The 26,539-nt window shown below is 39.3% G+C and overlaps 1 protein-coding gene across 1 annotated transcript in view; it reads right to left on the minus strand.

The window, feature by feature from the left end:
* Positions 1–18,552: 18,552 nt before the first annotated feature.
* RAB18 (RAB18, member RAS oncogene family) overlaps positions 18,553–26,539 on the minus strand; it is a 45,607-nt gene continuing 37,620 nt past the window's right edge. The window contains exon 8 of the mRNA XM_037835583.1: positions 18,553–21,838. Within this exon, the coding sequence (XP_037691511.1) occupies positions 21,825–21,838 (14 nt within the window). The 3' untranslated portion in view covers positions 18,553–21,824. The remainder of the gene's footprint in view (positions 21,839–26,539) is intronic.

Genomic DNA, 26,539 nt, shown 5'->3' on the forward strand with positions numbered 1-26,539 from the left:
TTCATTTTTCTCATTCTTAATTGATGTAAAAGATATCTTTTAAAAGCAATAATAGTAATCATGTATTGGCTGATTATAACATACAGATGAGTAAAATGAATGACTTCAAGGTCACAAGTAAAGGGAGAGAGTAATTGGGGAATACTGTTACAAGGTACCTGCACTATACGTGAAGAAGTATAGTGTTATTTGAAGATGGACTTAGGCTAGTTTAAAATGTATGTTGTAAATTCTAGGGCAACCACTAAAAGCAATTTTAAAAAGAAGTATAACTGATACACTTAGAGAAGAGATGAAATGTAATCTATAAAATACTCATTAAGATCAAAGAAGGCATAAAAAGAAAGGAAAAAAGAGACAAAGAACAAATACAACTAATGAAAACCTGTTACAAATGTAGCAGATATTAATCTAACTGTATCAATCACTAAATTTGAATGGTCTAAATATGTGAATAAAAGGACAGACATTGTCAGTGTAGAAACAAAAACAAGACCCAAGTATATGTTGTCTAGAAGAAGTCAACTCTAAACATAGTCTTAAGTTAAAAGTACTTCTTTATGAAGTACATTACAGAGACTCAGGATTCTATTTTGTTCCTCTGGAGACTGTTGATTTTTCTCCCAGTAGGCTGGTTACTACCTGATGACCTTGAACTTGTGGAAGCTTAGTTTTAAACTTTGTTAGGCCATGTCTTTTTCAATTCTTCCCTTATTCCAAGGCAAATTTCTTAATCCTGGGACATAGTTTTTACCTCTAAGGTGTAACATAGGCATAATTGGAATGCTAAAGGGAAAAAAGGGAACAGAGCAGAAAAAATTATTGGGTTTCATGTAGAGCCCACCTGACTCCTCCAACATGGTGGGAATTAAACTCTAAATTCTGTCACACATTTAGTTGACAGTAACTAAAGAATCTGCTTGATTCTTTCAGGCTGCCAGCTGTTGATTTCTATTGGGTTCCCTAGAGTCCTCATACGCATGCAAGATTCAGAGTCAGATAAGAATTTGAGATGTTTGTAAGTAGATGTGTTCTCCCCATTTGTGGCTTACTCTTTTCTACATATACCTCCTCAGCTCTGGCAGCTCCAAACTTCATGCTTTGAAACCTCAACCCAAGAAGACTGGGGCTGTTTGCTTGACTTCATATATACATGGATCTCATCTAGAATGGTTCCTTTCTTCCAAGGTTGGAATTCCTTCATTTTCTGCCTGTTTCAATGCCTTTAGCCAGTTTTCTTTTTTTTTTTTTTTTTGTATTGCATTCAGAGTTTATAATTGTCATCTGTATAAGAGTTGGTAGGACATATGCATCATCATTTTTGTCTTTTAGAAAGAATACTCTTGTCAGTGTAGCAGTTAGATTGGAAGGAGGCAAGACCAGATTCAGAGATCAATAAGAAATTTTTTATAGTACAGGAAGAAATAGAGGAGACATTCAATGAGGACCTGAACTAAGGACAAGCAGTCTCCACCTCCCTTTAAAGAAAAGGAAAGAGATTAGAAATGTTAATGAGATAGCATCTATTGGACTTGATCAGTGATTGGATGGGAGAGAGGAGGGAAGAGTGTGGGACACCCTAGCTTCCCAGGGGTGATTGATGTTAAGATGGGGAATGTTCTGGTTTGCTAATGCTGCCACAATGCAAAACACCAGAAATGGATTGGCTTTTATAAAAGGGGGTTTATTTGGTTACAAGGTTACAGTCTTAAGGCCATAAAGTGTCCATCAACAAAGGGTACCTTCACTGGAGGAAGGCCATTGGTATCCGGAAAACCTGTTAGCTAGGAAGGCATGTGGCTGGCGTCTGCTTGCTCCCAGGTTGTGTTTCAAAATGGCATTCTCCAAAATGTCTGCATCAGCTTCCAATGGCTGTCTTCAAAATGTCTGTCTCAGCTCCAGCTCACCCTGAGCTCCTTCTGTCTGAGCTTATATAGTGCTCCAGTTAACTAAACAAGGCCTACGCTGAATGGGTGGGGCCACCCCTCCATGGAAATTATCCAATCAGGGTTATCACTTACAGTTAGGTGGGTCACATCTCCATGGACACTGAACCAACAGGTTCCAACCCAATCCACGCTAATACGTCTGCCCCCAAAAGAATGCGTTAAAGAATATGGCTTTTTCTGGGGGACATAAATTTACAAACTAGCACAGGGAATAACCAAGAAAGGGCATTCTTTTGGGGGAGGAGAATGGTCAGTTGAGTTTTAGAAATATTGGGTTCAAGGATTCTGTGAGACATCCAAAAGCTGATTATACTGATTTGGGCCTCAGAAAAAGGTCTGGTGGAGCATGTAGACTTTAAAACCAAAAGTTGCAGCCATGATTGTGGGTAAGATCAATCAATTGGGAAATGCAGAGCAGGAGTTCATAACCCCTGATTCCTGGACTCTTGAAGATGAATGTCAGTTTGGAGAATATATTTATAAAATTGCCCTAAGTTGCAAACCACTCCTATAAATCAATAGGAAAAACACTAATAATCCAAGAGAAAGCGGAACCCCCCCCCCAAAAAAAAAACAGAAAAGAAATTCAAAAAACACAAAATTAAAATCAACTAAGCATTTGAATAAATGTTCAATGTCAGTGTATCAGTCAAGGTTCTCCAGAGAAACAGAACTAACAGGATATATGTAGGTATGTAGGTATGTGTGTATATCTATATGTGTATGTGTGTGTGTGTGTGTGTGTGTGTGTGTATGTGTAAAGAGATTTACTTTAACGAATCAGCTCACACAATTGTGGGGCTGGGAAAGTGTGAGATCTGCAGGCAAGCTGGCAAGCTGGAAATTCCAGTAAGAGCGAAGTGACAATCTTTAGTCCAAAATCCATAGTGAAGGCCAACAGACTGGAAACTCAAAGAGGAGTAGATGGTGTAGTCTTGAGGCAGGATTCCTTCTTCTTTCTGGAACTCTCAGGTCTTTGATTTTAAGACCTCCAACCGACTGGCTGAGGCCCACCCACATTATTGAGGGCAATCTCTTTATTTAAAGTCAAATGATTATAGGTGTTAATGCCATCTACAACATCCCTCCACAGCAAAATCTAAGCCAATGTTTAACCAAACAACTGGACAACATATCCTAACCAAGTTGACAAAAAAAATTAACCACCACACTTGGAAACAAAAAAAAATGTAAACTAAAACAACAGATACCTTTGCCATCAAAATGCTAAAAATTTAAGCTATGACAATACCATTTGTTGGAAAGGATGAGAATAAACAGACACTGTCATACAATAAGGCAAACAACTACAGACTCTTTGGAGGGCAATCTGGCAGTATCTATGAATACAGAACACACCTACAATATTTCTTTCTGAACATACAGTCATAGTTCATCATTTCTCCCAATAAATAGAGAATTCATATGCTTTTCAAAAATACATGGAAAATTCACAAAAACCAACCATGTATTAGGCTACAAAGGAAAAATATTTTTAAAAATTACAAAAGGAGAAAATTTTAAGGTCATGGGTTGACCTCAATGCCACAAAAAGTATAGAGCCCCACTATCCCACACCACAAATATACCCAGTTGGGGAAAAATACTAAACTAAACACCCTTTTAATAAAGAGTTTTAGATAAAAGAACAGGGATTTTTGACATTTGTTGGAGACAATTAAGGTAGCATATATAATATTCACCTTCAGCGATACCGGTAACATGCAACATGGACGCCAGGGCTGATGCAAGAACAGCCTAAGCCATAATTAGCCTTCTTCTAGGAAGTAACAGTAGTTCCCGCCCAAGCAGTAGCTAGTTCACACCTAAACAGTAGCCGCCCATTGGCCATCCACCCCAGCAACAGCTACCACCAATCCCAGACTCCCAGTAACAGCAACCGCCAATCCCCCTACATCTGCCTTCCACCCTAGCAACAGCAGCAGCCAATCCTAGATTGCCACCCATCCTTACTAGCCACTCCCTCCACCCTTAGAGTATATATACCCTGCCTCTTCAATAAAATTTTGCAGCTTGATCAGAAACCTGTCTTGCTGTCATTCCTCGTGTCTCTTGTCCCATACCATTCCTCCCTCACAGGACTCGGAGCCTCCATTGAACGTCCCGCGGGCCGGGACGGACATTAAAAATATATGCAAATAAATGATCATTATCAAAACTATGGGGTATAGAAAAAGTAGTACTAAGAGGAAAATGTGTAATCTTAAATGCAAGAAAGGTAAAAAATAATGAAATAGCCATTAAAATCAAATAAGTTTCAAGGAACCTGAAAACAAGCCTTAAACAAAGCAAAGGGAGAATTAATTAATATAAAAGCAAAAATTAGAGAAATAGAAACATCAATAAAAATACAGATTTTATCAATAAAACTGAGATTTTTTTAAAGTGGCAAGTGTGATCAAGAATGTTAGCTGAACAAAGACTTCGGAATCTTCTAAGAACACATCTAACATTATAAACATATAACAAGCATGTCTGTCATTGCTGAGTCCAGAAGTAGTGTCATTTAAGCAAAGTAAGGCAAAGAAAGAGGGATGGTGCCTGATTCTGATGACAAATATAATGTCAGAATTGTCTTATAATTTGAAACAGGTGGAGAAGGAAGCTGTGCCAGTTTGAATGTATTGTGTCCCCCAAATGCCATTATCTTTGTGGTCTTGTGTGGGGCAGACGTTTTTGGTGTTGGTTAGATTTGCTTGGAGTGTGCCCCACCCAGCTGTGGGCAATGATTCTGATGAGATGTTCTCATGGAGGCGTGGCCCCACCCATTCGGGGTGGGCCTTGATCGGTGGAGCTACATAAATGAGCTGACTTGGGGGGAAGAAAGAGAGTGCAGCTGGGAGTGATGTTTTGAAGAGGAGCAAGCTTGCTAGAGAGGAACGTCCTGGGAGAAAGCCGTTTTGAGGCCGGAGCTTTGGAGCAGACGCCAGCTGCCTTCCTAGCTAGCAGAGGTTTTCTGGACACCATTGGCCATCCTCCGGTGAGGGTACCCGATTGCTGATGTGTTGCCTTGGACGCTTTGTGGCCTTAAGACTGTAACTGTGTAGCGAAATAAATCCCCGTTTTATAAAAGCCAATCCATCTCTGGTGTTTTGCATTCTGCAGCATTAGCAAACTAGGACAGATTTTGGTACCAGAGAAGTGGGGTGCTTTTGCTGCTGAGTTTGCAAATACCAAACATGTTGGAATGGCTTTTTAAATGGATAAGGGGGAATTTCTGGAAGAGTTGTGAGGAGCTTGATAGAAAAGGCCAAAACTGCTTTAAAGAGACTGTTTGTGGAAATATGGACTCTAAAGATACTTCTGATGAGGACTTGAACAGAAATGATGAATGTGTTGTAAACTGGAAGAAAGGCGATCCTTGTTTTAAAGTGGCAGAGAATTTGGCAAAATTGAGTCCTGGTGTCAGATGGAAGGAAGAATCTGGAAGCAACAACTTGGAATACTTAGCTGAGGAGATCTCCAGACTACGTGTGGAGGACGTATCCTGGCTTCTCCTTGCAGCTTATAGTAAAATGCGAGCAGAGAGAGATAAACTTAGAACTGAACTCTTGGGTTCAAAGAAACCAGAAGTTGATGGCTTGGAAAATTACGGGCTTCCAGTGGGTAGAATCCCAGAAGCTACAGCCCAACCTGAGGACAAGCCAAGATTGGATAAGGAGTTAAGCAGAAAGGATTTGTGGAAACTCCTATTGTCTGATGGCTTTGACCCCTGCATGCTTCATGCAAAGCCAACAGAATTTTTGCGAGATCTTTATAGACGGAGCCATTGCCGGTCTGGACTGGAGGAGACAGACAAGGAAAAAATTAAAGGAAAAATTTCTTCAAAGACAGAGCCATGGAGGTTGAGGTCTGGAGTCAAGAGGTTTAGGGCTGGGAGAGCGGAGCAGCCCACATGCATGGAAAGGGTGAGTTTGCCCTGGAGGTTGAGGGCGGGCTTTCCGCCTGGATGCTCTGGAAGAGTTTTGCCACCTCAGGTCCCAAAGAGGGTGGAGCACATTTCCAGGGAATTGGGGAGAGCCTGGCTGCCACCACACTGTTCGGAAGGGGTTGAGCGTGTGCCCCGGAGATGGAAGGGAATCCGGGAGCTGCCCCGATGTTTGAGGAGGGTGGGGCCGAGAAGGTGGTCTCCCCAATGTGTGGAAATGTTGGAGCACTCACCTAAGTGTTTGGAGAGGAACGGCTGCCGAAAAGGCCCTTGGGAAGGGTTAGGCTCCCACTCTCTCAAGCCCCAAGGAAATGACTCTCGGACTTTGAAATCTAATGGACTTTGTCCTGTGGGTTTTAGGAACTGTTTTGCTCCTGTTAACCCTGTTTTCCTTACTGTTTCTCCTTATGGCAATGGAAATGTTCATCCTATGAATGTCTCTCCTTTGTGTATTGGAAGCACATAATTTGTTCTAGGTTCACAGATCCACAGCTAGAGGGGAATTATGCCTTAGAACTGACCAAGCCTAAACTGATTTTGATGGGATTTTGTACTTAACTTTTGTTACTGAAATGATTTAAGTTTTTGTGATATTGTGATGAAATGAATGTATTTTGTATTTAGAAAGATAATGTCATTTTGGGTTCCAGGGGGTGGAATGTGCCAGTTTGAATGTATTGTGTCCCCCAAATGCCATTATCTTTGTGGTCTTGTGTGGGGCAGACGTTTTTGGTGTTGGTTAGATTTTGCTTGGAGTGTGCCCCACCCAGCTGTGGGCAATGATTCTGATGAGATGTTCTCATGGAGGCGTGGCCCCACCCATTCGGGGTGGGCCTTGATCGGTGGAGCTACATAAATGAGCTGACTTGGGGGGAAGAAAGAGAGTGCAGCTGGGAGTGATGTTTTGAAGAGGAGCAAGCTTGCTAGAGAGGAACGTCCTGGGAGAAAGCCGTTTTGAGGCCGGAGCTTTGGAGCAGACGCCGGCTGCCTTCCTAGCTAACAGAGGTTTTCCGGAGGCCATTGGCCATCCTCCGGTGAGGGTACCCGATTGCTGATGTGTTGCCTTGGACGCTTTGTGGCCTTAAGACTGTAACTGTGTAGCGAAATAAATCCCCGTTTTATAAAAGCCAATCCATCTCTGGTGTTTTGCATTCTGCAGCATTAGCAAACTAAGACAGAAGCCTATTAGAATTAAATGTATTTTGGAAGCAAAATCATCAAACAATTTACTTTTTAAAGTTTGGTGGAAAATGAAGTGCAATTTAAAATCTCTTTATTTTAACTGAGTGTTTCCAGAAAACAGTTCTCTTTCCTCAAAAAGAAGCCTAGTATAATCTCATCTTTAATCTTTAAAATAACTTTAAAGCAAAAAATGTAAAAGTAAATAATAAATTATTTTCAAGTCTAAATTAATGCAATTTTACCAAATACTGATGGCATTCTCATTTTATCTATAACACTTCTGTTCGAGCTCCAGAAGTTTCTATTTTAAAAAATACAGGAATACCCTAGGAAGGAAACAAAATGCATTCCAGAAATGCAGGATCAAGTATGCTTTCATCTCCTCCACGTTCAGCCAAGTTAACCACTGTCGATGCTGAACTGTAATTTTGGCCCCAAGAACTGTTGTAAAGTCTGCCTGTTGACATCAGCATAAGTAGGCCATTTCAGAACAGAAAGGCTCAGATTTAATAAAGAGGTCATTTGTGGCTGAACTTTGCTCAAAAAAAGAAAAAGTGTTGAGAGCAAAACCGACAAAAGAAAGCACAGGCAGTAAAAGTTGTAAGTTAGACAGGGTCTAACAATTCTTTAATGATGACATTTTTGGCAAGACCACTTAGGTTACTTAAGAGCTGCTGCCACCTCATGGAGAACTGAAAAATCTCATTTAGAAACACTGAGTCTATGATCAGACCTTTACATCTTGCCTTTACTCTTTTATTGGACTACTAAAAAGAAAATAACCTGACAACCAAAAATATTTCTTAGAGAATAGAACCATTCTTCTTGATACATAATTTTCCTTTAAAAATAACTAATTCAACTTTTGATATAGCACATTGGGGGTGCATTCAAAGCACAGGCACATGAAACTTATGAAATATAGAATCTCATTAATCAAAGTGGTTAATTACTTTGATTTAGATATATCATCAGTGACGTTATGTTCCCCAAACATAAGTGCAGCAAAATATCCTGACATGATAGGCTACAATTCTGCCCTGAGTGTACGCTTCACAAATCTAATAGCTGCATTTCAAAATTTTGAGCATAAAAAACTGAAGTTGATATTTGAGACTTCACGGCCACTGTCCTACTGGATGTCCTACTGGATGAAAACCAAAAAATCCTCTCCTAGTTTTTGTTTTGTTGTCTCTCAAACTTCAAGTCCTGTCCTAAGCCAAGTGATCCTAGCAACAGAAATGAACAAACTCCAGAGCTAAAATACAGTAACAAATTCACTTCCCAGGAGCTTTTATCGCTTACTGGCAAAGCAAAACAATGTGTCTTTTTCTGCAGAAGGATGCGATGCCATGGTGTGGATTTTGACTCAGGAAAAAAGGGAACTTAAAGTCTAAGATGAAATTTTTACAAATGATATTCATCGCTGGAGTTCGTATTTCCAATAGTTACATCTTAATCAGTAGAAAGCAGGTGAATTCTGGCATTTCCATGTCTTTCCTTTTGGATGCCTCAGCCAGATCCCCTTCTGTCAAATTTGTGTATGAAAGTAGGGTTTTCACAATTCTGTTCACCTACCTTTGATCCCACCCCAGTGTTTTGAATGTTATGTGGAAGTTCTTTGCGTGATGAGAAGCAAACACACATAACCAGACAGCTGAGAATGCTTTGTTGGATCAAAGCACCTGGAAGGGGAGAGGGGAGGGGCCCAAGGCTTACCTAACCCAGGCTCCTGCAAGGGTCAGTGGAAGGATGGGGAGGAAGAAGACGGCAAGGGACCTGGGCTGTCATCTGTGTTGTGACAGAGGGGAGGAGTGGGGTTTTCCTGCGGATGCTGGGGGATCGGCTGCTTTAAACCCTGCGGCACCAAGGGCAGATTTGGCCAGGACCTTTTGGGGGAGTGGAGGTGACTCTTATCACCCAGACCATACAGGGGTACATACCATGCTAGCTGCGGTTATGCTCAGGGCAGGGTGACTGGGGTGGCTGCTCAAAAGGGAGTTTATGACTAGGCCAGGCAAGATGACAAAGCACCAGATATAATTTCTTTTGTCATTACAATCCACCCTGTGGTGCCTTAGCATCATTTTTCAAGATGGTTATGGCCTGAGTAGTCAAGACATTTAAGGATGTATTTAAGCTGTTCATTACAGCTTGAACTATCAGTCTAAATAAGGGCCCCATAATCATAATTAGATCTAGTCCTACAGCTAGTACTTGGAAGGCCTGGCAGAGCCAATCTCCCCAGCTCATGGGGCTCAGCCATGAGAAAAGGTCCCAGGTGGGCTTGGAGATAGTGAGGGTTTTGGAGGAATTACACATTTTAACAAAGGTGTTGGAGATGTCATTAATACTGTGCATCTGTTGCTGCATCTTCTGTAAATTGCATTGGACTTGCCCTGCACTGTTGATGTACATGTGCTGGTTGTAGCATAGGCTCCCCACCCCTTAGCCAGCAGATAATCCAATACTAGTCTGTGGTCAACAACCAACTGAGCCAGGGAGCTATGCTGTCGTTGCTTGAAGCCCAGGGTCTGGGGTACCAGTTGCACGTGCTGGGTTATCATGGTTGACAACTGTTGATTGGTTTGGAGGATATTTGTTTGTTCTTGGTTTGACGTGGCTCCCAGAGTGCTTCCAGTGACCCCAGCAAGGACTCCTAGTCCTAATAATATGGGGGCCAGAATGGCCTGTTTGGGCAGGGAAGCTCCCTCCAATGGTCCTGGCTACCTTGCATATGGAGACCCGGGCCCATGGGTCTACAAACAGTGGGCCAGTTCGCATCCAGCAGAGGGAGCGAAAAGAAGAGGAAATGTTGACCATCTAAGCTGGGGCCATAGTAGAAGCCAATCCATGCATCCCTTGGAGTACAGGTTTCTTGAAAGGCTGTGTAGAAATAGTTTCAGTTGTGTGGACAGTTGGCAACATGTGCATAAATACTGTTGGTGGGTGAATATTCCCAAGATGGTGGGTCAGGTGTTGTGGGGAGAAGAGTAGGGAAGGTGGAGATGTTGATATGGGGTTTGGGAGTACCCATGATACTGTGTGCAGGGAACCCCTCAGTTGGGGCTATGGAGCAAGAGAAGGTCAGGGAGGGGCTGTCTGGATAGACCTGAGTCATCATCTGAGTGGTTACATAGACATGGCTTAACTAACCAATAGGGATTTGCTAATCTCAGGGTAAGCTGACACTCGTGGAGGGGATAACTTACAGTTCTGCAGGCTTTAAGGTTGGAAATCTCTATGGGGTAAAATTTCAAGTCTGAGTCCCAGGGCTGTAAGCAATGCTGTAAGTCCTGTATTCCAATTCCTGTGATGGATTCAACAGGAGGCAAAATCCTCTCCATTGATGAGGTCATGGGCTGGTGTGATGCCACATGAGGTAGTGATCACTGACGGCCAAGCCAGCAGAGGACATCCCTCCCAAGTAGCAATTCATAAAGGATGGGGAACGTTGTCATGCGCTGTTGGATACCACTGGGCAGCTCTAGTCATGATATCTCTGTAGGTTTCTGTAAAATGGTTGTCATCACAGAGCTCCATGACTTTGGGGGGTTGTCTAGGATATATCTAGCAAAGACTTTGGCTGCATGTTCCACACAGTCCCCTGCACTTTCCTTCACAAAAAGAATATGTTTCATCTACACTTATATTCCAAATCGGTGTTGATTTTTTGTAGGCTTTCTTGTCTTAGAATATTATGCCCCACTGGCTTGGGTAGAGGACAATTAGCTGTGCAGGTTTGATTTGATTATACTTGTAAGGTCATTGGGGCTTTATGGGAATCTCATTTAGGTTATACCTAGGCCAAGAATCATTTATGCATTGGTGTCAGTGGACCCAATTACTGTATTATATGGGTTGTACGTAGAACTTCTGGGCATTAACCAAACTCAGTGGCATGCTGGGTGCAGGCAGTTGAGTGCCAGCCAGCAATCGCCTCTACCCCATCCCTGCACTTGATTGTCATAGCAAGCTTATTTGTAATAGCCAAAAACTGGAACAACAAAAATGTCCTAAAATAGGTAGATGATTAAACAGATTGTGGTTTATTCATATGATGGAATACTAGACAGCAGTAAAAACAAAATAACTGTTGACCCACCCAACAACTTGGATGGATCTCAAGGGCACTATGCTTGGTGATAAAGACAATCTCAAATGGTCACATACTGTATGATTCCATTTATATAACACCTTTGCAATGAAAAAAATTATAGACATGGAGAACAAATAAGTGGTTTCCAGGGATTATGGATAGTAAGCAGGAGAGAGTAGGTATTACCATCAAGGAAAATTTTTGCAGTGATGGAACTACTGCATCTTGACTGAGGTGGTGGTCACACTAATCCACACGTGATAAAATCACACAGAAAGATATATACGCTTTATACCAATGACCATCCCCTGGTTTTGATGTAGTATAGTTAGTAAGATGTAACTATTGGGGCAAATGGGGGAACGGTACATGGGACCTCTCTGTACCAACTTTGTAACTTCTTGTGAACCTATAGTTATTTCAAAATCAAAGTAAAACTAAACGGAGCAAGGAGGCAGGGCAAGATGGCAGCAAAGGGAGGTGTGGAATTCAGTTAGTCCTCTAGAGCAACTAGTAAATAGGCAGGAACAACTAATAAATAGTCTAGAACAACTGCTGGGGCACATCTGTGACTAGACACACATTGTATGCCAGTCTGGAATGGGTAGAATGGCTGAGATCGCAGCATAGAACTGTAAGTAAATCTCCCCAAACTGTGGAGCTGGCACCCCTCCCTCACTGGCATGGCAGGCTGAGTTGGAAAACTTCCCTGTGGAAAAAAGAAGCAGGCTCCTACGAGCAAAGGAAAGTATCTCAACCAAGCTCCAATTGCAGTTTTAATTAACAAATTTGGACTACTGAATACAGGCTATGAGCACAGATAAACCTGGAGCAAGCAGGAAAGGAATCCTGAGGTCTTTCCCAGCAGCGAAGAGGTGGGACTGATGGGAAAAAATAATAAATAAATATAGAGGCTATTGGAGACATCTCAGCTCAGAATACTGGAAAATGGCTGTGCCCCAAGAAAAGGAGCACATAGAACTGGGTACCAACTCCAGTCAACCAGTGAAACTGGGAGACTGGGGACTGGATCTGAAAAGGGGATTTCTTTCTTTTTTTCTCTCATTCTAAGTAGCTCAATAGAGAAGGCCTCAGGCATTTTCAATTGTCAGTGCTGACCCAGGCAAGGGTGGAGTTAAGAGGGTCAGAGAGACAAAAGAAGTAGTCAAATGTAGGAGATAATTCCCTAAAGGGCATATCTTCCCTAAGAAAAGGGGAAGAAGGGCCCAGCTCAAGTGGCTGCCCTCCCTCAGAGAATTCAGACCCCAAGGCCTGGGGTGGTGGGGTAGTGGAGGGGGACAGAAACACTTAAGCTTGGCTTCTGACACCCTCAGTCCCTGGTCTGGACAGGGCCCACTGAGAATTAAAGGCATTGCACCTCTCCACACCAGTAGGGATCTGTGGACTGATAAGCTGGGCAGGAAAGGAAAAGTACAGAGTCTAGAGGCCTCATGGGAAAGTCTGACAATCTGCTGGGTCCCACCCTAGGGGAAACCTGATACTGCATACAGCCTCCTCCTGAGACCTGAGCCCATCTGGTCTGGGAAAATCTGATTGGGGTAATCAAGGAAACCAGATGTCTAGACAACAAAAAATTTTGAGTCACACTAGGAAAAACAAAGATATTGCCCAGTCAAAGGAATAAACTTACACTTCAAATGAGATACAAGAGTGAAACAACTAATTAAAGATATTCAAACAAATCTAAATCAAACCAACAAGCTGAAGGAAAATGTGGCAAAAGAGATGAAGGGTATGAAGACGACCCTGGGTGACAATAAAGAAGAATTAATAAGCTTGAAAAAACAAACAGCAGGACTTATGGGAATGAAAGGCACAATAGAAGAGATGAAAAACACAATGGAGACATAAAACAGCAGATTTGAAGAGGCAGAAGAAAGGATTCATGAACTGGAGGACAGGACATCAGAAATCCTAAACACAAAAGAGCAGTTAGGGAAAAGAATGGAAAAAATACGAGCAGCGTCTCAGGGAATTGAATGACAACAAGAGGCACAAGAATATACATGTCACGGGTGCCCCATAAGGAGAAGAGAAGGGAAAAGGGGCAGAAACAAACACTGAAAATTTCCCATCTCTTATGAAAGATATAAAATTGCAGATTCAAGCACAGTATACCCTGAACAGAATAGATGTGAACAGATCTACTCCAAGACACTTAATAATCAAATTATCAAATGTCAAAGACAAAGAGAGAATTCTGAAAGCAGCAAGAGAAAAGCAATCCATCACATACAAGGGACTCTTGATTAGACTATGTGTGGATTTCTCAGTATAAACCATGGAGGCAAGAAGGAAGTGGTATGATATATTTAAGACACTGAAAGAGAAAAACCACCAACCAAGAATTCTATGTCTGGCAAAATTGCCCTTCAAAAATGAGGGAGAACTTAAAATATTTTCAGACAAACAGACACTGAGAGAGTTTGTGAACAAGAAACCTGCTCCACAAGAAATACTAAAGGGAGCACTACAGGCAGATAGGAAAAGAGGAGAGCGAGGTTCAGAAAAGAGTGTAGAAATGAAGACTATCAGTAAGAGTAATAAAAGAGAGAAAAAATAAAGATAAAATGAGATACGACATATAAAATCCAAAAGACAAAATGGTAGACAGTAGATATTACATTGAGTGAAATTAGCCAGAAAAAAAAGGACAAATACTGTATGGTCTCACTAATATGAACTAACATTAATGAGCAAACCTTGAAAGTTAAAGTTGAGAACACAGGTTATCAGTAGATAGACAGAGGGCAAGATCAGGCATCTGATGCTGAAGGAGTACAGAATGTTCAACAAGGTTGATTGTATAGATCCAGAAATACATAGCACAATACTCTGATGGCAGCACAATATGGTAAGTAATCTGAACAAAGACGAGTGTGAATATGGGTGAAAGAGGAAGGCTAGGGGCATGTATGATACCAGAAAAAAAGATAGAGGATAAAGATTGGGACTGTATAACTTAGTGAAGCCTAGAGTGGTCAAGGATGGTGATTAAGTGTACTAATTTAAGAATGTTTTTACATGAGGGAGAACAAATAAATGTCAACATTGCAAGGTGTTGAAAACTGGATGGTATAAGGGGAAAAATATAGTTAACAGTAACATTGTAATGTGCTTCCATTAATTGTAACAAAGGCAATATGCCAAAGCTAAATGTCTATAAGAGGGGGATATAAGGGAGGGGGTATGGGATTCTTGGTGCTGTTGTTGTATGACCTATTCATTGTATTTAATTTTTTTTTTCTCATATCTTTTGTATTCTTCATTTTTTTCTCCTCTTCCTCTTCCATTGCAGAAGAAATGGAAATGTCCTCATATAGGTTGTGGGCGTAAATGCATAACTCTGTGATTATACTGGGAATCATTGATTGTTTGCTTAGGATGGATTGTATGGTGAGTGAATAAAACTGTTCACTCACCATACAAGTGCTGGAGAAAATGTGGAGAGAGGGATGTACCTATTCACTGATAGTGGGGAAGGAGAATGGTGCAGCCCATCTGGAGGGCAGTGTAGTGGTTCCACAGGAAGCTAAGTATGGGTTTGCCATATGGTCCTGTAACCCTGTTATTCGTTATTTACTTGGAAGAACTGCGAGTGGGGACTCAAGGGGACATTTGCACACTGAAGTTTGTGGCAGCAGTATTCACAATTTGCAATGGATGGAGGTGGCCTAAGGGTACATTGACTGATAAACCAAATGGTGAACTGTGGTGTATACATACAATGGAATATTGAGTGGCGGCAAGAAGAAATGAAGTTGTGAGGTATGCAACTAGGTGAACAGACCTTGAGGACAGTAGGTTGAGTGAAATATAAGCCAGAAATGAAAAGACAAACATTATAACACCTCACTATTATGGACTAACAATAATGTGCAAACTGAGTATTGAATCTGGGAGCATGGGTTATCAGGGCAAGGCTTGTGTAAAAGTTCCTAGATTGTAAGCTCTTACAGCAGTCACATCTATTCATGAGTTGTAACATTTATTTCTAAATTCTGAGCTGCTGAGCTGTTTGTGTGTAACCTGATCAGTCCCTGGAGCTTCAGGTGTCTGTGTGGCACCTGGGACTTGGAGCTAGAGTTTAGCAGCTGTGAGTGTCAGCATTGCCCCATGCAGCAACTGTTAAAGAGGCTGAAAAGAAGATCAGACTAAAGGGTAGAGGATAATATTAACTGTGTCCTACAACTATATTTTCTGCAGCACACTATATAATTTAACTTGTATGGTCAGTTTACTCAAACACATAATTACATGGAACCTTGAATAAGGAGTGAGATATGGTTGGTTTGTACAGGTTAGCATCAAGCCCCAATACATTGCAAAGCAAATTGGGCAAAGAACAAAAAGTATTTGCAAAGCCCCCATAAGGGACTGGGGGGAAATGCAGAAATATTAAACTTCCCCAGCTGGGGAACTCCTGATACTCTCACAAGCATTGCCCTCACAAAGCTTGTTACTGCAAAGCAGAGGCCTAAGCCTACTTATAATTGTGCCTGAGAGTCACCCCCAGAGAACCTCTTTTGTTGCTCAGATGTGGCCTGTCTCTCCAAGCCAACTCAGCAGGTAAACTCACTGCTCTACCCTGTATGTGGGACATGACTCCCAGGGGTGTAAATCTCCCTGGCAACATGGGACATGACTCCCAGGAATGAGCCTGGATGCAGCTTTATAGGGTTGAGAAAGCCTTCTGGACCAAAACGAGGAAGATAAATGAAACAAAGTTTCAGTGCTGAGAGATTTCAAATGGAGTCGAGAGGTTATTCTAGAGGTTACTCTTATGCATTATATAGTTTTTTAGTTTTTAGTTTATTAGAATAGCTGGAAGGAAACAGCTGAAACTGTTGAACTGCAATTCAGTATCCTTGATTCTTGAAGATGATTGTAGATAGCTTATATGGTTGACCATGTGATTGTGAAAACCTTATGGCTCACACTCCCTTTACCCAGTGTATGGACAAATCAGTACAAAAATGGGGACAAAAAGTAAATGAATAATAGGGGGAGGAAGGGTTTCGGATGTTTTGGGTGTTTTTTTTTTACTTTTATTTTTATTCTTATTTTTAACTTTTACAGTAATGAAAATGTTCAAAACTTATTATGGTGATGAATGCACAACTATGTGATGATATTGTGAGCAATTATTGTACACTTTGGATGATTGTATGGTATGTGAACATATTTCAATAAAATTGCATAAACAAAAATGGAGCACATCAAGTTCTACAGGTTGCCCTTAGTCCAGCATTGAAGATAGATCAACTTACAAGACCCAGTACATGCCTTCACAGAGCTTACAGTTGCAAATGCTATAATAAAAATGTAAGTTGAATCTAGCAACGTATTGAAGAAAATGCAATACAGACAAGTAAGATTATTCCGAGAATATAAGGATGGTTTTGCTATGGGAAACCTTAAATGAAATTCATTACATTAAATCAAGCAACAAAAACATTTGATTATATCAACAGGTGGCAAAAAAAAGAATTTGAAAAAATTAAAACTATTTCATTCCAAATAAAACTGAAGTAATTTATTAGAAGAATAAAACTAAGCCAATATGAGAAAATGGTAATAACTATTTCTTGAAATAAAGGAAAAAATCAAATGTTACAATAAAAGGTAAAAATATAAAAAAAAATGATCAAATCAGGATCAGACAAAATCATCTTTATTTGCACATGTTATGAATATAGAAAAGAAGTGACACTATTAAAAAGAGATTTGCACATATGTTATGAATATAGAAAAGAAGTGACACTATTAAAAAGAGATTTGCACATATGTTATGAATATAGAAAAGAAGTGACACTATTAAAAAGAGATTAGGATGCCCACTGTCACTAGTGTTATTCAACATTGTACTGGAAGTTCTTGCCATAGCAATTAGGCAAACAAACAAACAAACAAACAAATAAATAAATAAATAAATGGCATCCGAATTGGAAAAGAAGAAGTAAAACTTTCCCTATTTGCATATGACATGATTCTAAATACAGAAAATCCTGAAAAATCCACAGATCATCCCGGAGCTGATAAAAAAATTCAGCAAAGTGGTGGGGTACAAAATCAATGCCCCCAAATCAGTAGTGTTCCTGTACAAAAGCAATGAACAATTGGGAGAAGAAATCAAGAGAAAAAAATCCATTCACAACAGCAACTAAAAGAATCAAATATCTTGGAATAAATCTAACCAAGCATGTAAAGGACTAGTACACAGAAAACTACAAACAATGCTAAAAGAAATCAAAGAAGACCTAAATAAATAGAAGGACCTTCCAGTTCATGGATTGGAAGACTAGAATATGTTAAAATGTCAATTCTACCCAAAGCAGTTTACCAATTCAATGCAATCCCAATCAAAATTCCAACAACTTTCTTTGCAGAAATGGAAAAGCCAATCATCAAATTTATATGGAAGGGTAAGGGGCCCCAAATAGCTGAAGACATCTTGAAAAAGAAGAATGAAGTTGGAGGACTCACACTTCTCTATCTCAAAACTTACTACAAAGCCACACTAATCAAAACAGCATGGAACTAGCACAAGAACAGACATATAGACCAATGGGCCAATTTAAAACTGTTTAAAAAATAAACAGAGGGATACAAGTGCTGAAAAAAAAAAATGAAGTCCTGATATATGCAACATGGATGAACTTGGAAGACATCATGTTGAGTGAATAAGCTGGACACAAAAAGAAAACTTTATATGAGCTCACTGATTTGAAACAATTGGAATAATAAGCAAACTCAAAAAATCAGAATCTAGAATACAGGTTACAAAGGGATGGGATGGGGGCAAAGGAATGGGAAGTTAAGGCTTAAAATGTATAGGGTTCCTATTTGGAATGACAGTAATATTTTGGTAACAGATGCTGGTGATGGTATCACAACATTGTGAACATAATGAACAGCAATGAACTATATATCAGAATGTGATTAAAAGGGGAAATGTTAAATTGTATATATGGTAACAGAATAAAACTAAAATTTTAAAAATCCATGGAACTACACTACACAAATAGTGAACTCTAAGTTGAACCATGGACTATCGTTAATAGTACAATTATAAAAATGTGCTATCATCAATTGTAACAAATGTTCTGCACCAATGCAAAGTGTTAATAATGTGTGGTATATGGGAAACCTGTATTTTATGCATGATTATTCTGTAAACCCACAACTTCTCTAATAGCAGATTTGGTAAAATGCAGTTTATAAGATATATAAATGTAATTTTTCTTTATTACAGGAAAAAATGAGAAGTGGAAATGAAAAAAATGATACATATAATTTTGGTATTACCAAAAATTAATAAAATACCTAGGATTATAAAAACGAAATAGGGCTTATACGAAGGAACTCTAAAATTTTATTGAAGGACATAAAACAAGATCTGAATAAATGGAAAGAGACATGCCATCATTCTGGATGGGAGGACTCCTTAAAATGTCACTTTCACAAATTAATATATAAATTTAAGCAGCTTCTATCAGAATTCCAAAGGATTTTATTTTGTATCTAGGTATGACTGTCAAGATAATAGTTGTTAAAAAAAGTAGTGGGGGGGCTGACTTATGAATCTATTGTAAATCAAAATGGTTACAATTTTGACAACAGGTTACACTGTGTATCAGAATAGGCTCTAAAAACAGAACCAGCCATGTAGGAACTTATTCTTTGATTGAAGAAATGTTCATGATCCACCTAATCTCAATGTCAAGCATCTTCTGACATTGCCTGTTTTTCCACCTCACTTGTCATGCCAATTTACATGACCCCATTAGGAACACCCAACCTTTGGTTCTGCCACTTTTTTTCTTCATCCACAAGTTCCCCTTGCTTTCTCCTGAGCCACCTTTACCCAGTTTAGATTCCATAGTGCATCGATATCATGTTTGTGCCTTACATTCACCCTCAAATCACCTGTGTATCTATCCCCATTTCACTACCTTGGGAAGATCCAAGCTTGGTTAAATTCAGCTTTCCCCCCACTCTGGTCCCCAGCTGAACATGCCTGGAGAAAAACACAAAAACTGGCCTCTTTCTATTTTTGACCACAGATCTCAAATGATCACCTGGCACTGCTCCTCAATTCTACTATTGCCAATTCTACATTGTCATAATAAAGTTTCTTTCCCACTCTCCTCGATGGTTATTTCTTGCTTTCTCTTTTCTCAAACCTTCCCCATTATTGAGGAAGGAATGGCAAGTTAAGGCTTAAAATATATAGGGTTCTTATTTGGAATGACAGTAATATCATTGAAAAAGAAGAATGAAGTTGTAGGACTCACACTTCCCTATCTCAAAACTTATTACAAAGCCACACTAATCAGAACAGCATGGTACTAGCACCATATGTATAGACCAATGGACCAATTTAAAACTGTTTAAAAAATAAACAGAGGGATACAAGTGCTAAAAAAAAAAAAGAAAAAAAAAGAATGAAGTTCTGATACATGCTACAACATGGATCAACTCTGAAGATCTTGCTTTTCTCAGAAGCACTCAGAAGAAAATTCTTACACCTATTCCCAAACTTACAAGCCTGTCCACATCTGTGCTCACACGCAGTCTTCCTGTCTGGTATAGGAGCTACATACTCTCTGCTCCCATCCAAAGCCACTACCTTCACAGGATCCCATCCCTTCTCACCTACTCAAGGATTTTCCTACTAAAAGGTCTCCTTGTGACTGTTGACTATTTTCTTGCTCTTGATCATTCCCATCAGCACACATTCTGTAACATCTCCCATCCTCCCTATCCCTAAACCCAGTCCCCCTTACAGTTACTTTGCTCCAGCAAAAGCCCGTGAAGGGTTGTCTTTTCTCTCTGCCTGCACTTCCTTCTTTTCCATTCTCTCTTTAACCCACTCTCACCAGGCTTTCATCCCACCACACCTCCAAAATCTCTCACCATCACCAATGGCCTCCATCTTGCAAACCCAACGTGATTCTCTTCTAGGTCTCCACTCTGCAGCAGGGTAGAGCATTTAAAAGCAGTTTGTACTCTGGGTGGTCTTGAATCACTTGCGAGGACATGGGCTAGTCCCATAGCTCCCTAAGCCAACCTTTCTTCATTTGAAAAGGATGACAATATGACAATGCTATGTTATAGAATTCTGGAAGGATTCTGTGATTTAATACACATAATGCACTTTGAAAATGCTGACCTACCAGGAAGCTTGTTGCATTGACTGTTATCCCTATTGACCATTTCCTTCTTGAAACTCTTTGTTCAGTTGATTTCCAGGATTCCATACACTCCTGATTTTTCCAGGCAACTCCTTCGCAGTCTCCTTTGCTGGCTCTCCCTCTTGGTGTCCAAATAGTGGAAGGTCGTAGGGTTCATTTGTGTCCATGGCTTTAAATTCCATCTATGTGCTGATGATTCTCAGATATGTATTTCCAAATCTCTTATCTCCCAAGTCCCAGATTCTTATAGTCAAATTTCTATTCAAAATGTCCTCTTGGATCTCCAATGGACAATTTGAATTTAGTAAGTCCAAAATAAAATTCATGATTTTTCTCTCTCAATATTTCCTATCTCATTATGGAACAGATGCCTGTGCTGAACACCCAGGAATCATCCTTTGGTTCCTCTTTTCCTCATCCAATCCATTAGTAAGTTTTATTGTATCTTTCAGAGTATCTGTTGGATGTGATTACTTCTCACCATCTCCTCCGTGCCCACCCTTAGTCCAAGCTCCCATCATCCATTCCCTAGACCTTGCAACAGCCTCCTTTCTCATCTCCCTGATTCCACTCTTGACCCCAAATAGCAGTTAAGTGAGTTTTTGAAACATCCTTCAGATCACATTCTGTGACAAAGTTGGGTAATTATCTACCAAGTAACCATCCTCTCTGTCTTTCTTACAACCATTAACTTTTACACTATCGGTGACAGCAATGTGCCTAACCAAGACTAGATTTTCCAGCTTCCCTTACAGCTAGGTGTGCCCAGTTGATTACACTCCAGTCAGTGAAATAAACGGGAACACAGGTATTATGTGTATCTTCAGGAAGTTTCCCTAAAGCGAGCTGACCCAGTTGGGAAGTATGCCCTTTCTTTCTTTCATGGGGCCTGGCATGTGGATATGACCACTAGAGCTCTAGCAGCCAATTTTGGGCATGAAGATGTAAGCCTTGGGATAGAAATGGCCAATGAAACCACCACAGTCTTATAATGCCACTTCTAGATTTCTCCTGTATAAGTAAATAAACCCTTGCATATTAACAACTATTAATTTTTAATTTTCTGTTATATATGCCTGACTATAATCCTGAATGATACAACTCCTCCATTTAAAATCTCCAGTGGCTTCCCACCACTCAGCATGAAATCCAAGCACTTTACCAAGATCTCCAACATCCTACATGGTCTGATCCCTGCTTCCTTTTTCTACCATTTTCCAGCTCACTCCCTGTGCTCCAAACATTGGCCTTGCTAGTCCCTGAACCTGCCCTCTGGGTCTACTCAGGCCTTTTGCACTTGCTGGTCCCTTTGCTGGGAATGCTCACCTCCCAGATCATGCACAGCAGGATCTTTTCTTGCTCACTTGGGTCTCAGCTCAGATGTCACTTGCTTGACCCTGACTTCATTTTTTATCCTGTTACTCTGGTCAATTTTCTTTCACTGCAATCAAAAAATCATTTATTTGTTTACTGTAAGTTTCTCATCATAGTACATAAATCACATGAAGCTGTTCACTTTGATTTATTCACCACTGTATGCCTCCGGTCTAGAACAGTGTGCCTGGCAATTTGGAAGGATAAAATAAATCCTTGTTGTATATATCAATAAATAATGGAATTCCTATTCAGTAGAGAAAGGGTTTATTTAATACACTGTTGGCATAATTTTTCAGCCTGGAAAAAAAAATAAATTTAGACCCACCTCACACCTTCAACAGAAATAAATCCCGGATGGATTTCATACCACGACATGTAAAGACAAGCAAACAATAAAACTATGAAAACACTAGAAAACTTGTAATATCTATATAACCTTAGGATGGGTTTCCCCGTAAACTAAAAGGGAAATCCAAAAGCCATAAATGAAAACTTTGTCCACGTAAAAATGGGAAAAAAAAAAAAAAAAAAAAAAAAATTAAACTGCAGGGTTAAAAGACAACTGACTGCTTCTTGCTTAGAAGGGTATACCAAAGCATATCCATTAGTTCTTAAGGCCTCCCAAGACCATGTTAATTAAAGGAATTAAATTCAACTCCTTAAATTAAAGGAGCTGAAGAATAAATCCTGATAGCGAAGGAAGTGAAGAATATATTTCTAGATTAATGCAAAAAGGAGAAGACGGATGCCTCTACTGGACAAAAGAGGAGAAAAACGACATCTAGGATATGCTGGCAGTGACTGCAATAGAACCCAGAGCAAACCTACCAGCGGAGCACCCCCAAAGCTCCAGGCAGTCAGGTGTAGTGGAGGTGCTTAAGAAGGATAACCAAGCATAGTGCACAAGGGAATTTTTAAGGTAATGGATATGTTCTATATCTTAATTTTGGTGGTGGTTACATAAGTGTGGATGCTTATTACACTCTTAAAAATGAGTTCCTCTTACTGTATGGAAAATATATCTCAAAAAGATGAATTTAAAGATCGCTTTTGGAATTTATCCTCTAGACATATGAAACAACATATACACAAAGTTATTCACTGCTTTATTTGTATACAACACTGAAAAAAAATTACTGCATAGTTTTGCAAAAGAAACACAGGAGAAATAAACCAGAACCTAACTGATAACGATTACATATGGGGAGGATATGAGAACAGGATGGAGTAGGTAGGCATGGCAACATGACTATTTATACAGTATTGACTTTGGAACAATATAAACATTTAAATATTCAAAATATTATTTAAAAGGGATGAAAAGTAAACCTTAAAATTGCATACAAGCAAAAAACAAATGAACTCAACTTATAGTCAACTGATAATAAAACCACACTTTTTGTAGAAACAAGAATTTGTTCAAGTAACTTGAACACCTGACTATAGATCTAAAGTAAGACCAATATAAGGACAAAACCAGTGCAAATAAATTTCAACATTTTCTTTGTAGGTTTGTGGCCAATGGTTCCATTGGTATTGCAATCCTGAAACTATTTTGTAAGCAATTTAACAGTATCACTGTTAAAGTGAACTGTCTAAGAAGTACATGTAAACAGACATGCTTATAAATGTACTTGGTGATGCAGTCTACCTGGTACTGTAAAATTTACTGGTGTTGTTTTAAAAAAAACTAAATGTTGGTTGTGTGTTTAACCTTAAAAAGGTGGTGTGTGACAGATAGGGATATTTAACTGGTTTTAAATTCCTAGTGAAGAAAATGTGGCTAAAGGAGCATGAATCTAAAAAGGATAAAAGTCATGTGGCCAGGAGTCTATTTCTTGATATGGCATGCTGAATGCGTAGACTTCCTTTTACAAGTGTGCACTCCAGCTGCTGAGGCCATGGAAGGCAGTGGAGTTTGAGGTAAGCCTGCTCACAATATCCAGGTCTTTGTGATGGAGGCACCTGGCAGTATTCTCAGCAGGTATCTCTTTCCATTCATCTACTCTTCCTCTCTACTTAGAAATCACTGTGTCATTTCTTTCCAGTAAACCTTTCTAAACTATCTTTTTGCTTCATCTAAAGTAACAAAAATATCACCAAAAAGATCACATATACAAACTGTTCGCAAAAGAAAAAAGAAAAATACACACATACAAATGTGGAATGAGAAACTACAACCTCAGAAAAACATCTTTTAATGAGTTGAATATGTCCCACTTTGCTCAGAAAAATTTTGAACATAACTCTATGTGAATTACAAATATCAACTTAAAGACAAGGGAACAACTGAGGAGACCCACACCAAGGCATGGCCATTGCCCAACAGCTAACAGCCAGGCCTCACATTCTCTAACGCGTTTCATCCTCACAAGCCGATGGAGCTGTGGAGCCAACTATTCTCCCCAGTCACCAATATGAAAAACTGAGGCCCAAGAAGGTGAGGTAAGTTCAGCAGCAAGGTCGCTGGGCTGGGCTATGAGCCCCATCTGATTCCAAGAGCCACACTGACATCTAGCAAACTTGCAATAAAAGAAGCAATACTCATTTTTTAAACAAAGTATTGCGGAATGAAAAAAGATCGCAATCTTCCCAATTTTTTTTTATGAATCTTGCAAAAATGAAGTTAGCTACAACTACAGAAACCCAATAGCCCAGCCTCACTGTAGCTTCTGCTGGAGAGGCTGAGGTGTGCTGGCCTTAGCAGCGTGAAAGGGGAGCAGGCTTCCTCCAAACACCTCGTCAGGGAACAGGTTCAAAATGATACCAGAAACAAGGGATGCCAGCCATTTCCTCTAAGTAAATATATAAATATGTAAAAATTACCAAATTGTATTTTTATTTTACCTAGAAAAATAAATAAACCCTTGTTTAATCAAAAGCAGCAAATTAAAGAAATTGATTAGGTGGCTGGATGTAAGACAGAAAAGTCATCTTTATTAGCAATGACTAGACACATTCTGAAATGAAAAAAAAAAAAAAACTATTCTAGTCACACAAGGGACAAAAAAATCAATTTTTATAAAGTACAGGATTTGTATAAAGGAAACAATAATTACTGAAAAACAGTATAAAATCTGAGTGAACGGAAATATATCCCATGGTAAGGCTTATCATTAAATTAACAATTTTCCCACAATCAACAAAGAAATATCATACAATTCCAATTAGAATCCCAATTTTTAAAAAACTAAATGAAATCATTTAAATTTTAGTTTAGAATTTAAGCCAAAATTTTAAATTTTATACAATATTCCAAACAAATTCAACAGACAAATCACTGGCTGGGAGAAGACAGCAGAAATATGTATTACTAACAAAGGTTTAGTATCCAAATCACAATTTTTAAAAGAAGCAAACTCCTTCATACCAATATATTAAAAAGAAGGAACTACAAAATGGAAAAATGGGCAAAGGATAAAGTGATCTATCAGACTCAGATAAAAAATTTTTTGAAAAGTGTAAGAAAGGACCTGCCTTACCAGCTATAAAACATATTTTAAAATTACTACCATCAGAACTTTTGTTTCACCAGGCCCCTGTGGCAATTTGATGAAACCTGTGGAACCCTTCTAAGAATGTTTTTTAAAGCATAAAAAAAACCTACACAGAACTAAAAAAACAATAAAAACCCCACCCAATTACACTGAAATACATTATTTTTTTGTGGTTACAAGTCCCTAAAATAGAATTCAGAGACCTAATGTAGATTCCAATAGTTACAGGAATTTAATCTAGGACAAAAGTGGTATTTCAAATTCAGTGCATTAAAGGATTAAAATAAATTAATTAAAAATCATAGACAAGGTTTAAGAAAACTATGTATAATCTAAGAGTTGGGGAAAATTCCTTATTTAAGAGAAAACTCCAAAGCTATAAAATACAAAGAATAATTTGTAAGGGTAAAGGAATATGAAGTCAAAAAACAACTATTAGGTTTGAAAAAAAATGCCCGTAGCATACACATATGGATTAATATCTGTACAACAAAGAGATCACATAATTGATAACAAAACCACAAAAAAAAAATGAACCAAAAAACTGGCAAAGGATCTGAACAACCATTTCAAAGAAACGCAAGTCCAAACAGCCTACAAAGATGAAAATGATCCACAGAAAATGCAAACTAGAGTAGTGAAATTATGCCTTACAAAGATCAAATGGCAAAAATTAAAATGTGAGAGCACCTCCTCCTGCCAAGGGAGAATACAGGGAAAATGATGCACTCACATATTGCTAATAGAAATGTAAATTATGACAGATTTTTCAGAAAGTAATTTACAAAATATACAACTAAAAAATACACATGGATCTCTCTCTTAGGCCTGTCTCTCCCATAGAAGCAAAAATGGCACATGTACAAGGATATTTATTACAGCACTACCTGCAGTGGCTAAAAATGAAAACAAGATAACTGCTTATTCGTAGAAGAATGGTTGAATGTTTTGTGCATCGCCATACCATGGAATACTGTACAATCATTCAGATGGACAGGATAGATGGCATTTAAGTTGGCTTGGAAGGATTTTCACAATCTATTGTCGGGTAAGAAAAGCAAAATCCAGAAAAGAGTGGATTTTGACTCCATAAAGCAAGCCATAGTAAAACGATGTCCATAGATTTGTATATGATTACAAGGGTATGGAGAAATGCAGACAGAGCACACCTGCCAGGTAGCAGAACTGACTACCTCCAGGAGGAGTGGGGTGAGAGGGAGCATTCTGGTGACAGGAAGGATGAAACCCAAGGACACAAGACCCTATGC

Source organism: Choloepus didactylus, chromosome 5 (assembly GCF_015220235.1).
Source record: "Choloepus didactylus isolate mChoDid1 chromosome 5, mChoDid1.pri, whole genome shotgun sequence".
Classification (NCBI taxonomy): Eukaryota; Metazoa; Chordata; class Mammalia; order Pilosa; family Megalonychidae; genus Choloepus; species Choloepus didactylus.